The sequence below is a fragment of the Quercus lobata genome, chromosome 12 (assembly GCF_001633185.2).
Source record: "Quercus lobata isolate SW786 chromosome 12, ValleyOak3.0 Primary Assembly, whole genome shotgun sequence".
Taxonomy (NCBI): Eukaryota; Viridiplantae; Streptophyta; class Magnoliopsida; order Fagales; family Fagaceae; genus Quercus; species Quercus lobata.
This window is the reverse complement of record NC_044915.1, coordinates 11,896,983-11,909,521: the sequence shown is the minus strand read 5'-3', so window position 1 is coordinate 11,909,521 and position 12,539 is coordinate 11,896,983. Positions and strand designations below refer to the sequence as shown.

The following is a 12,539-nucleotide window of genomic DNA, read 5'->3' as shown; positions in this document are numbered from 1 at the left end:
GAAATGTTACAATGCATCAATGGAAAAATGAAATACAAAAAAAAATTCAATTTAGAAACACTTAATTAAAAAAAATAGAATAAAAAAATTTCTTATAAAGTAGTCCCATAAAACGTTACAATGCATCAATAGAAGAAGAGAATACAAAACACATGCTATAGAAACACTAAATTTATAATAATAATAATAATAATAATAATAATAATAATAATAATAATAATGAATCATCAATCATTGCAAATGATGCTACAGTTAAAGACATGGAGGTAATCTTTTAATTTTTTCCTATTCCTGAATTATCTTTATGGTAAAAATTAAATTGAGTGAGGCATCCATGCTAACCCATACAAAGTTTGATGTTCATCTCTCTTCCACAATAGGATTATGTTCTAGGCCCCATACCAGCTCCCACTCCAAAATTTTCAAATTCACAAATAATAATAAAAATTTCCAACCAAAATCAAAATTCTAAAATCTACAGGGCATTCAATAATCAAATAGAAAATAACAAACTAAATTTGAGTTTCCAGCCAGTTATACAACTTCTTAATTGGATGCTTACATAATAATTTAGCCAAAATAAAGAAAAATGAACTTGCCTTTAAAAGTCTTGACAGTCAAATATGTAGCTATTATGATAAAAGGGCCTGGATTTTCAGTAAAGAAGCTCTCCCCAACTTGATTTGCAACTGATCCCCAAAGTGTAAGCTTTATTTCATTTCCTCTGTTCAAATTTTCCAAAGTTATAGTGTAAGTTCATATAATATAAGTGCACGTATTGGCTTATCAAAAAAATAAAAAAAATAAAAAACACATGTATTGAAAATAAATTTTTTTTTTTTTTTTAAAAAAGACATACTCTATAGTCATGACATTTATGCTTCTCTTCGAGACATTTGATCCTTTGATGCAAGGTTGCTCAATCGGTCCAACACCAATCACATTTGCAACGATATCTAGGCATTACAAAGATGTGTATGTAATTATTTTCATATATAACAATAATATAATGCATAATTATTAAAAAAATTTAATATAACACATAATATATATAGAGATACCTGATAGCTGGACATGTTTATTAACGCGTTCATGTATTTTGTTGTAGTCAACAAATTCGAATTTATGATGCGATATATCAACATCAGTCTCCTTTATTTCCTTAATGCTAGTTTTCAATGTGAACATGATCTTGAAGTCATTGCCTACTGGTCTATACAATGCATTGCCATCAACCACTTGAAAATAAGAGTTCATACAATTTTCCTTCTTGTAGGAGAGGCTTGAACTTTTTGGCAATATTATTTCGAATGATTGCATGTATTGCATTATTCTGCAAGTAAAGTGCATCAGTTTTATATAGATAGAGTTCATGGTTTATATAATGATCGAACAATATTAAAAGCTATAGAAGAAAAACAAACCTGTTCATCGATTAAAATCATATCTAAACTAATAATATCATTATTTTTTGAGTCGATTACATTCCACATCCTTGATATTTTGATCTTGACTTTCCAATTTTCTTTGTGTTTGTCGATACAAAGCTAATTAAGGAGAGAATATTGCATAATCTTGGATCCCTACCTGTATAGATTAATAAATTTGAAAGTTTATAAAAAAATTCAAACTTTCATTTAGATACTTTATAGAATAAAACAAAACAAAGCAGTATAACAAAAACACCAAAAAGTAATTAGCTGTTGAAGATAGAAAATAGTAATTAGCTTGTATTCAATTATCTTATAGACATGAAATTTAACAAAATAGTAAGCATATACGAAGTGGCTAAATCAATTTGGAGGAGATAATCTGAAAAATAAATAATATATAAAATTATGTTACCTCTATTAGTTGGTGTCTTGAGTCAAAGATTGGTAAAAACTTCTTTATACACAATATTTTTTGTTTTAGACTTGTTTTCAGTCTCATCGTTAATGATGAGGAATTTTAATCGATTTCTACTTGTAACTCTAGACATTGCAACGTACAATTACCCATGACTAAAAACAAGTTTTGGCAAATACACTCCAACATGTTGTAATGATTGTCCCTGGCTTTTATTTATAGTCATTGCAAAGCACATTGAAATTGGAAATTGTCGTCTCTTTAAAACGAATGGCCATTTTGAATAGACAAGATCCTATATTAAGGATGTGATTTTAATGATGTCGACATATTAACAATCCCTCCTAAAACCATCCACTAGTATGTTCATTCTTAATGACCGATTACCCTGCAGCAACAAGGTTGAAAGGTTAGGATACCTTGGTGATACATTAGGAGGGATTGTTAATATGTCCTTGTACATCAAAGAAGCTTTTACAAGATCCTTTCTCCATTTTCCTTCATCTGAAAAAATGTCCAATCCTAAGCAACCTTCTACCATAAATTGAGGACTTGCAACGTCAAGGACCATGTCTCTTACCAAATCATCCATCTTCACAAACATTCCCACATAAGAATCATTTCCACCTTCCAATAAGCAAGCATTTTCAAGTATCCTCAATATTGAATAGCCCCTATCAAACTCTGCTTGCCTACTCTATATTCTTTCGATAATTCCCTCATCAATCAAATGTTCTATCAACCCTTGTTTGTCAATCTTAAAGTCTTTAGGGAATAGTGCACAATGCAAGAGACACTGTTTTAGTTTCTCATCTTTCAATCGTACATAACTAAATTTAAGCGTCTCAAGTACCTGTTTCTCTGAATTGTTGGTCCTTACTACTGATTCCCTCAACTCTCTCAATGCATCTCTCCACTCAAAATCTTCGATTAAAGGTTTGAAACTTGCAACTATTGTAACAATTGCAAGAGGCAATTGGGCACATCTTTCAAGAAGCTCTTCTGCCATTAGTTTTAAATTTGGAATATTAAAAACATCACGCTCTATTTTATCCAAAAACAACTTTCGTACCTCCTCCTTTGAAAGAGGCTCCATTTTGATATCCTTACAACTCATTCCTCGACAAACGTCAAGAAGATGAGTTGTCAATACTAATTTGCATCCATAGGCTCTGGAATTCCTACTTCCTCAAGAGCAAATATTTCCCACATATCATCTAAGATTAGCACATATCTATCATTATCTTCCAATTTTGCCATTAACTTGGCAGCCCTTGCTCCTACATCCTCAACTTTTGTGAGATTTAAATCTAACTTGTGTGCAATATCATGTTGTAGTTGGATAACATTTAAAGACTTTGATACAATGACCCAAATGACACTGTCAAATTTGTTTTTCTCTTTCAATAGACGATTATTGATGTGCTTCATGACAGTCGATTTACCTATACCTCCCATTCCATAAAGGCCAATCTTTCTAACATCATCGTCCAACACGCATGCCCAAATTTCTTACTTTACTCTTTTAGCTGTGCTTTCCCCCATCAATGTTGGTGTTGACATTTTTTCTCCACCCATACCAAGGATTTAGATTATTTAGATTAATCCTTGGTAATTATTTATTTATTTATTTATAATTGTGTTATTATTTGAAATATTTTTTAATGTATTACTACTTAAGCTACATTATATATGTATAAACAATGTATTGTAGGATTCATGATGATAGAAGGTATTGTCTTGGAATTAGATCTGGAAAGGATACAACTATACTTGGCCTTGTAATTAGTCCAGAGCTGATCAACCGTCTTTCGGAGTTAGTAAAATTTAATTAACTTGAAATTAGATAGAAATGATTTTATAAATTTGAAGTTAGCGTCATGCTAGGTGAAAACTTTAGAGGATTGTAATTAAGTTGTTGCAAGTCTTTTTAAAAAAATATTAATAACAAAAAAAGATCTATTCCTTTAAAGATAGAGATTAGTATTATAAATCGGATAAGGAAATTTTATTGTATTATGTTTTTTGGAAACATAATTTCTACTAAACTCGGTTGGCTAATTTGTACATTTCCAAGTCAATTGAGCACATTTTGCATGTTACATGTACTTCTTCATTTCCATATGGGTAAGGGTATTCACAATCCCAATGACTCACTCCATTTTTCTTGCATGCTTGGTTTTTTGGGATGCGAAATGTGTTTGTTCCAAAAACTGTATGTCAAAGGATTTGTCAATAGTTTTGCAGCAATTGTTTTCCATTTGGTTGGTTTAGAATTAATAATAGCAGTTGTATTCCTTCATCATTTGATTCGCATAACAACACAATTGCTAGTCCATACTTTGCATTTTAGTGGTACACTCTTGCTTTCAGCTAAGGCTTATAAATAAATCATTAAATTCACTTAATTAAATCATATAATCAACAATTAATTACCATCGTACAAAATTTAAACTTGAAACCAATCAAACTCTAATCTAGAAAATCATATTTATTATCAAAACTAAAAGGAAGACGTTCTTCAGTAATAATAGAAATATATAAGAAATAAAGATGAAAATTTTTGAAATCCTTTTTTTGACATTTCATTTAACAATATTTATAAATAATAAAATATTAAAAAAATCCTTAAATGCTTATATTCTTCACACACCACGACTTTTAAAAACTAATGAAAGGTTCTAAGAATTTAAATCTCATTTAATGCCTCTATTATGAAAATCACCAGCTAGTAAAATATGATAATGGTAAGAAACGTTATAAATGAGATCATGAAAAAACTAATTAGCCACTATTATTATGGAATAAATGTCTTTTTTTATGCATCTAAGAAAATAAAATGTATAGAGTTTACTTATTAAGGTATATGTAAAGATTCACGTTAAAAAAACATTTAAAGGTTTTTTTGAAAAAAAAAGTATATGTTGAAACACAACCATCGCTACTCTATAAATCACACTCAACACTATATTTAATTATATAAACTACAGAGTTAGACCATTATAGATATACATTACCAAGTTATTATCAGGAGTGGATGTCATAGGTTGAAATTCTCTAAAAAAAAAAGATATACACCACCATATTCAACTTATAAATTACAATCCAAATCAATCATAAAATTACACAATCAGAGCCTGAACATGTAACATGAATTACCTTCTGAATTATTGCTTGGAATTTTCACAATTATTGAAAGAAAATCGCCAAATTTAATTTTTAGAAAACGTCAAAACAAGGTGAATTTTTTTTTTTTTTTAACTTCTATAGAAAAAAATATTACCCACATTATTTCAACCCTTATGGGAAAGAAGGTTTACATGTAGCATGGAAAATGTGTTTAATTGACTTAGAGATGTAAAAATTAGTCAATCAGCTATGATAGAATTAAGTTTTCAAATTTTAAATAAAACAATTCTACAATAATAAAAAATTATCTTGTGATAAATATGATTATGAAATGCACTACTTTTTTTTTTTGGCAAAGAAATGCATTACTTTTCATTAAATTAGTTCAAATTACAAAATAATAATAATAATAATGAGACCACCTTAAAAAATAATTTGCGCAGGTCCACAACTAGTAATATCTAAAAGGTAAAGCATAACATTTATTGTTACTATGCTCATTTAGAGCCGCATCAACTAGCATTTCAGTCCACTTCAATCTGATTTGGTCCATTTTGGTCCACATTGGTCTATTTAGTCTAATTTAGTCATTTTTGGACCAAAGATTCATTTTTTCAGTTTCGGGCACAAAAATTCATTTTTTTCTCCTTAATTTTTGGGTAAAAAAGTATGAAATTTAATTCTACTTGGGCCAACCTCTTTAGTTTTGGACTAAAAATAAAAGCAAAATTGACATTAAAAATTAGAGATATAGGCCCTAAAAAAACAATAAAAATGATATATATATATATATTTAAAAGATTATCATAAAATTCGAGTTTCAATAGTATAGATATTATACTTATATTTGGAAAGAAAAAAAAATCTAAAATTCTAAACTTATATGATAATTTAAACTTAATGTAACAAGTTACATGTGTTCCATAGAATGAAGGAGTACATTTAAAAAAAAAAAATTTCTTGGATATGTTCAAATTAATCATTATTATGTATTGTTATTGAATACAAAATATATTATATTTTCAATTTCATAAAACTTATAAAATAGTGGATGAGAAAGAGGAGTACGTAGCACCTGTTGTCATGGTGGAGCAGAAAGAGTGGGCAAGACTGAGCTTTGATTTGGAACTGAAGGTTGTGCAAACGTACATGCCAAGAAGCTTTGGGTTTGATTAAGAGTGAGTTTTGCATTAATTTTAAGCTTTTAACTTTTATGTATAACTTTTTAAAACCTCATTTTTTTTCCCGCTTTTTCTCACTTTTTCAAATTTTTTCAAGGTACAAGTATTTTAGCACACTTTTATCAAAAAGATTTTAGCAATAAGCTAGATAAGTTGTTCTCAAACGAACACTAAGTCAAGTGAGCTTAGTAGGGAACAAATGCAAAATTGTGTATGAGCGGGCTTAAAGTTTTCATGGAGGTCATTTAAGAACCAATAGAGGTAGAACTTATTTTGATAAGTATATATTATTTTGGCCTCACATCTTTTTTTTGGGGAGATAATTACAATATGCTACTAATCTCATAATTCGAACACTTTTCCCCTTAAACCCTCAAGCACTGTTTGTATAAAGAGGTACCAATTTAGCTATATAGTCCTTGACCTTGGACATTGCTTAAGATAGGCGAGTTGAACAGAGAGTTTATAGCACAAAGAACAATTAGAGTCTGAAAATTTGAAGGCAAGGGGATCCAAGGCTTCTTTATTAGTGTTATAACTTTTAAATTTGATTAGCCAATGTCCTGTGCACAATGGGTATATATGCTATATATATATATATATATATATATATATTTTTAAAGAAATTTTTTTTACCAATTTATAATATTCATTAAGTCATTATGTATTATAATATTTGAGGAATACACTTCAATTATTAATGTCACTAGTTGCATACCTGCGCGTTGCGCGTGATAATTTTTTAGATAAAATACTATTTTAGTTCCTAGACTTTATAAAGGGTTAAAAAAAAAAAAAATAGTTTTATCATATTTTTCATAATCTTGTCTATAACATTTTTTACCATTATCATATATTTATTGGTTGATGATTTGTATAAATTAGACATTAAATGAGAGGTAGAATTATTCAATAAATTTTTTTAAGTCATGGTGTATGAAGATTATGATATATATATATATATATATATATATATATATAATTTCCCTAGTTAGAGTTTGATTAGTTTTAAGTTTAAATTTTGTATTATTATATTTAATTGTTGATTTTATTGCACTATAAAGTTTTTAATGTCCTCTGTATAGCCATTTCTATTTTATTTCTTACTACTCTTTACCACCTTTTTATTTTCCAAATAATAGTTATTAATTGACGTTTGATTTCATTTCTTTTTTTCTTCTTTCATTTATTCTTTATTACTTTGTATGTTCCCTTGCTAGTTGTAAATTTTATAAGAAATAGATATCATGGATGGCTTAAATAGTTATAGATGTAGTTAGGTTAGTGGTATGTCAAAGGTTTTTTTTTTTTCTTCTTCTGAATTTTCAAGGCAATATGAAAGACATTTCTCTAGTTTAGTCTCAATCAATTAAGATATCCATAATATATTAACAGAAGTAATAATGAGCCTTAAAATTTTTTAACGTATGAAGTGGTTAGGTTAGTGGTATGTCAAAGGTTTTATAAAAAAAATTTAAAAATAATTCCAAGGAAATGTAAAAGTCATTTTTTTGAAAAAAGAAATTGTGAATTTTTACATTCAAATCCGCAATTGGGTTGCTTACCTCAATTTCGTATATGAACCATTCAATTTGCCATCAAAATGCTCTGCTCATCAAAATCCCCCAAATTTGGTCAAACCGTCAAAGTCCTACTGTTAATGATTTCCATTTTTTATTACTCTCAAAACTATGATACGTTTACTAAATTAAAGTTATAAAACCCTAATTAGATGTCCCAATTACTTTTATATAAAAAAAAAGATGTCCCAATTACATATTTTCTTGCTCATCTGGTTAAAACATTATTGGATTGAAAATTCCTAATTTAACTTAATAAATATAATACCTAAATGCCCACTTTTAATTTGTCAGATCACTTTAACTTACCTGGCCATAATTTGACCTAATTAGAAGTTCTAGACTTTAACTAGGATTCCTTAAAAATTCAATTTCATGGATTAATGTCCACACAAATATCTCCAAATTGGGCATTAGCCCTAACTCTATTTTTTTAAATAATAAATCCTTCAAAGATGATACTCTCATCAGTTTCTTATCCTTCTTCCTACACCATACATCTATCCTAAACTCTTATCTTAAATTACAACGTGGTTGTTATGAGCATATTTTTCGAATTTGTGCATTGTAACCTTTGATATAAAAACCTCTAGTGTAACTTCATTAATTATCAGATAAATAATTAGTTTTTGAGCAGTTGGAGGTCAGGATTTCCTCAAATTAATCTCATGATTCTCATCTCATCTTATTTTGATCATTATAATCTATCCAAATTCTAAAGCTAGCCACCATTGGCAAGGGCACGGTCCTATATGTACCGAAGTGGTATCAACGCCTGAGGGACCAAATTGGAGCTGTTTAGCAAAATGTCAATTCTCTCATGACTAATCAGCAACAAATGATTGATATATTAGTCAATTCTCATCAACTTGAAACCCCCCATTGTAACTGAAGGAGCTCGAGTTAGATCCTCATAGTGGCGATTCTATTGGAGACAGAAAGCTAGACTTCGAGGCATTGTTGATAGTGGCAGTTCTTAATTTTTTTTTTATTCAAAAAATAAATTGTACAAAATCTAATAAAACGAGAACTTAAATATATCCACATCGCAAAAAAAAAAAATGCAATTATATGAAATTTTAAAATTGTTGTAGCAATCGCGACAAGAATATTTTAATTTATTATTAATTAGTTTTTGTCTTTACTCTTTACAATTCTTTTATTAAGAAGAATTTTTGTTTTATCCATAACATTACTTAATTAAGAATTTTTGTTGTTGGACCTTTTCTTTTTGTTTAAAAATGCCAAGATAAAAGTTGGTATTGAATAGATTTGTTGTTTGGCTTCCCTTAGGGTGTTCAAGATTTTATTTTAGAGTGTCAAAACAAAAAACATAAAAAATATCATATATGAATTTTAGAGTGCCGAAGTCTGTCACTGTCTATGATGAGTATAATAATCGGCAGCCCGTCAACTAGCATGGTTCCTAAGTTCCAAAAAATTTAGAAGCTCCATATATGTTATCAGGATGACATAATGAGCCCCAAGCTTGTGGAGGACCCTTTGCACTTGGAGATATAACGTTGGGAACTGTAGATTAGAAGCTTATCCTTACTTATCCTTAGGGCAGTCCAAATTACATGTGTGCCTGGTTTATATATATATATATATATATATATATATATATATATTTTTTTTTTTTTTTTTTAATTTTTTAGTTTCTTTCCGGGTTCTTGTAAACAAACATTAAAAATCCGAAAATCTAAAAAAGAAAAAGGTAAATGAAATAAAACCAAAAAAGATAATTTTCTGTAATGGCCTGCAACTAATTGCTATTAAAGCTTTTAAACAAAACCTGTGAGATGGCCTGCAAGCTGCAACTAATTGCTATTAAATTTGCGACCAATTATTATTGTACAAGTATATTTATTCATGAAACCAACCAAAAAATAAATAAGTTCAATTTGATTCCACTTAATTTAACTGTCAAACTTTTTTTCCTTAAGATCCATTGCCGTCTATATTATATTATTATCAAAAAACAATTATTAATATCCTTATCTAGTCGATATAATAACAATTAGGGTAAATTGCAATTACCCTAACAATTATTGCCAACGTGTACACTACTAAAAAAAAAAAAAAACAACAAAACAAAACAACATTTTTGTCCCTATATTTTAGGGTCACAATTAATTTAGTCCCTACATTTTAGTATCAATCATTTTAGTCTCTATTAATTTTAACTTGTAGTCAATTTAGTCCCTACCGTTATTTCATTAACAGAAATACTAGTGGCAAATAACTTACATAGCTGGCAGCATACATGGCTAGTAAAACAATAAAATATGTTTAAATATTATTTTTTTTTAAAAAGCCAGATCAACAAATTAAAAAAAAAAGTCACATCTAAATAATAAAAATAAAAAGTTTGAAGGGTAAACTAATTAAAAAAAATTCTTCAAATTTTCTCTCTCTCTCTCTCTCTGAGACCCACCATAACAAACAATAGTATCACAATGGCGCCACCACTAGCTGTGGCCACTGCTCCTCATCTCTCTCTACTTTTCTTTTTTTATTTCTTTAGATTTTTTTGGGCAAATTACAACTTACACACCTGTAGTTTGGTCCGAATTTAAGTTACCTATCTATGATTTAAAATTTGACACTTTACCCACATGAGTTCTATTCCGCTAAGCTTCCGTAACCCACCTCTACTTTTTGTTATAAAACACATTTTAATACAAGAACATGACACAAAACATATCAAAAAGGTTAGAGTTTGAACAAAAATTTTCACACTGCATCAAGTTGTCCATAAATTATACGCAAATTTGCAATAGAAAATGTTATAAAAAATGAAAGTTAAGGATTTAATTTTACTTTTTATTTTTTAAAAAAGGAACCTTACTTGGCAATATACCCTTCAGTGCAACGTTAGCCTTTTGATCTATTTTATATTATATTTTCAAATTTAAATATGTTTTTTTAAAGGCAAATGCAGAGGTGGATTACAAAAGATTAAGGAAATAAAACTCAAAATGATAAGTGTCGAATTTCAAACCACAGATAGGTAATTTGAATTTGGGCCAAATGACATGTGGGTAAGTTGTAATTTGCTCTAATTTTTTCCTCTTGTATTTCTCATCTATGGCTGAAACCCATTTTGTATTTCATATTCCTTTTAAATCTAATTTGTTTCATTTTGGTTCATATAATGGTTGGGTTTTGTTTTAGGTTGTGAGAAATCTATGTTGTTGGAGACGTTGAGCTCTTAGGTTCGCCTCTTGTTCTTTAAGCATATGGATGGTTTGGGTTTTTTGTTTGAATGACTATTTCAATGGGTTTTCTTATTTCTTTCTTGTGGGTTTACAAATGAAATTTCTAGTGAAGAGAACTTCAATGTATGAGTTAAATTTCTAGGTTTGCAAAGAAGGTATTCCAAGTATTCTTGGTTGCGATTTCCAAGCATTATTTTTTATCTTTAAAAAATTGAGAATTTTTAAAAAAAAAAAAATTTTAGATGCTGATGTTATATTTTAATTATTATTTTAGTAGTCATGTCAACATTAACTTTGCCAACTTTCCAAGTAGTTTGTCAAGTAGACATTTTCTGTTAGTGAATTAATGGTAGATGTAAATTTTTATTTTTTATTATAACAATGGTAAAGACTAAATTGAATATAGATTGAAAATAACAAGAATAAATTAATTGTTACCAAAATGTAACGGCCAAATTGAATGTGACACTAAAATGTAGGAACAAAATTGAATGTGATACCAAAATATAAGAATCAAATTGAATGTGACACCAAAATGTAGGGACAAAATGAAGTTTTCACAAAAAAAATAAAATAAAATGTGCAGTACAGCTGGAACCATTGTGACCTACATTGCAAATATTTATTTAATCTGAAAATTAAAATATCCTCATATAGTTTCTCAAAAAAAAATCCTCATATAAGGCTCATCGAGCAGTTGAGTTTTATTAAATTTGCAATTTCTCATTTCAAATTTTATATTCGAATTTTAATGAATCAACAGTCAAATGTTCACATGCAATTGGTCATTTGTAAAAATAAATTAATCCTCTTTAATTCTTCATGCGGAACAACTATTAAACGACTCTCACAAACAGCCATTGAACTAATATAAAACTCAAATATAGTATTTCTTTGAGTCCATGCTTTGAATCAGTCAATATGAACAACAGCAACAATTTTTTTTTAGATGAATCAAAGATAAATTCAATACTAAAGAAAAAGGTATACAAGTTCTACTACTCAGCTAAATTTAGCATCTACAAAAACAACACCAAAACCATAGTAAGGGACAGCAATACCCTCTTCTACACTGCACAAATTATAAGGAACAAATAGCAGCTCTATTACATATCAGAGAAGAAGAAATACACATAAATTCATTTTTTTTAATAAGTAAATTAAAAATGATTTGGTAACTTATAAATAACAACTAGCAAATCTTCTTCAGTTCTTGAAGGAATCATGGTTATCAATGAACCATCAAACTAAAACACGTACATTAATAATCAAACAAAACTAGCAAATCCAAAACTCACATTAATAATCAAACACAATTCATTCATAAAAAAAAAAAAAAAAGAATTAAAAATATGTAAATTTAGTTATCAATGAATAAAACAAAAGGAAATTTAGTTTTGACTGGTGGAGCTAGCGGTGGAGACTAGGTGCGCCGACAGTGGAGAAAGGAGGGTTTGAGGTTGGCCAATGGTGGAGGCAGAGGAGATTTAAAGGGTGAGCTGGGTTACAAAGATGAGAGAGAGAGAGAGAGAGAGAGAGAGAGAGGTAGGTTTTTATTTATTTATAATTTTTTAATAGAT

The 12,539-nt window shown here is 28.7% G+C and overlaps 1 protein-coding gene across 1 annotated transcript; it reads right to left on the bottom strand.

The window, feature by feature from the left end:
- Positions 1-3,000: 3,000 nt before the first annotated feature.
- Positions 3,001-3,306, bottom strand: LOC115970241 (probable disease resistance protein At1g61300). The gene has a single exon (XM_031089903.1). The coding sequence runs from the start codon at positions 3,304-3,306 to the stop codon at positions 3,001-3,003; it is 306 nt and encodes a 101-aa protein (XP_030945763.1).
- Positions 3,307-12,539: the final 9,233 nt, after the last annotated feature.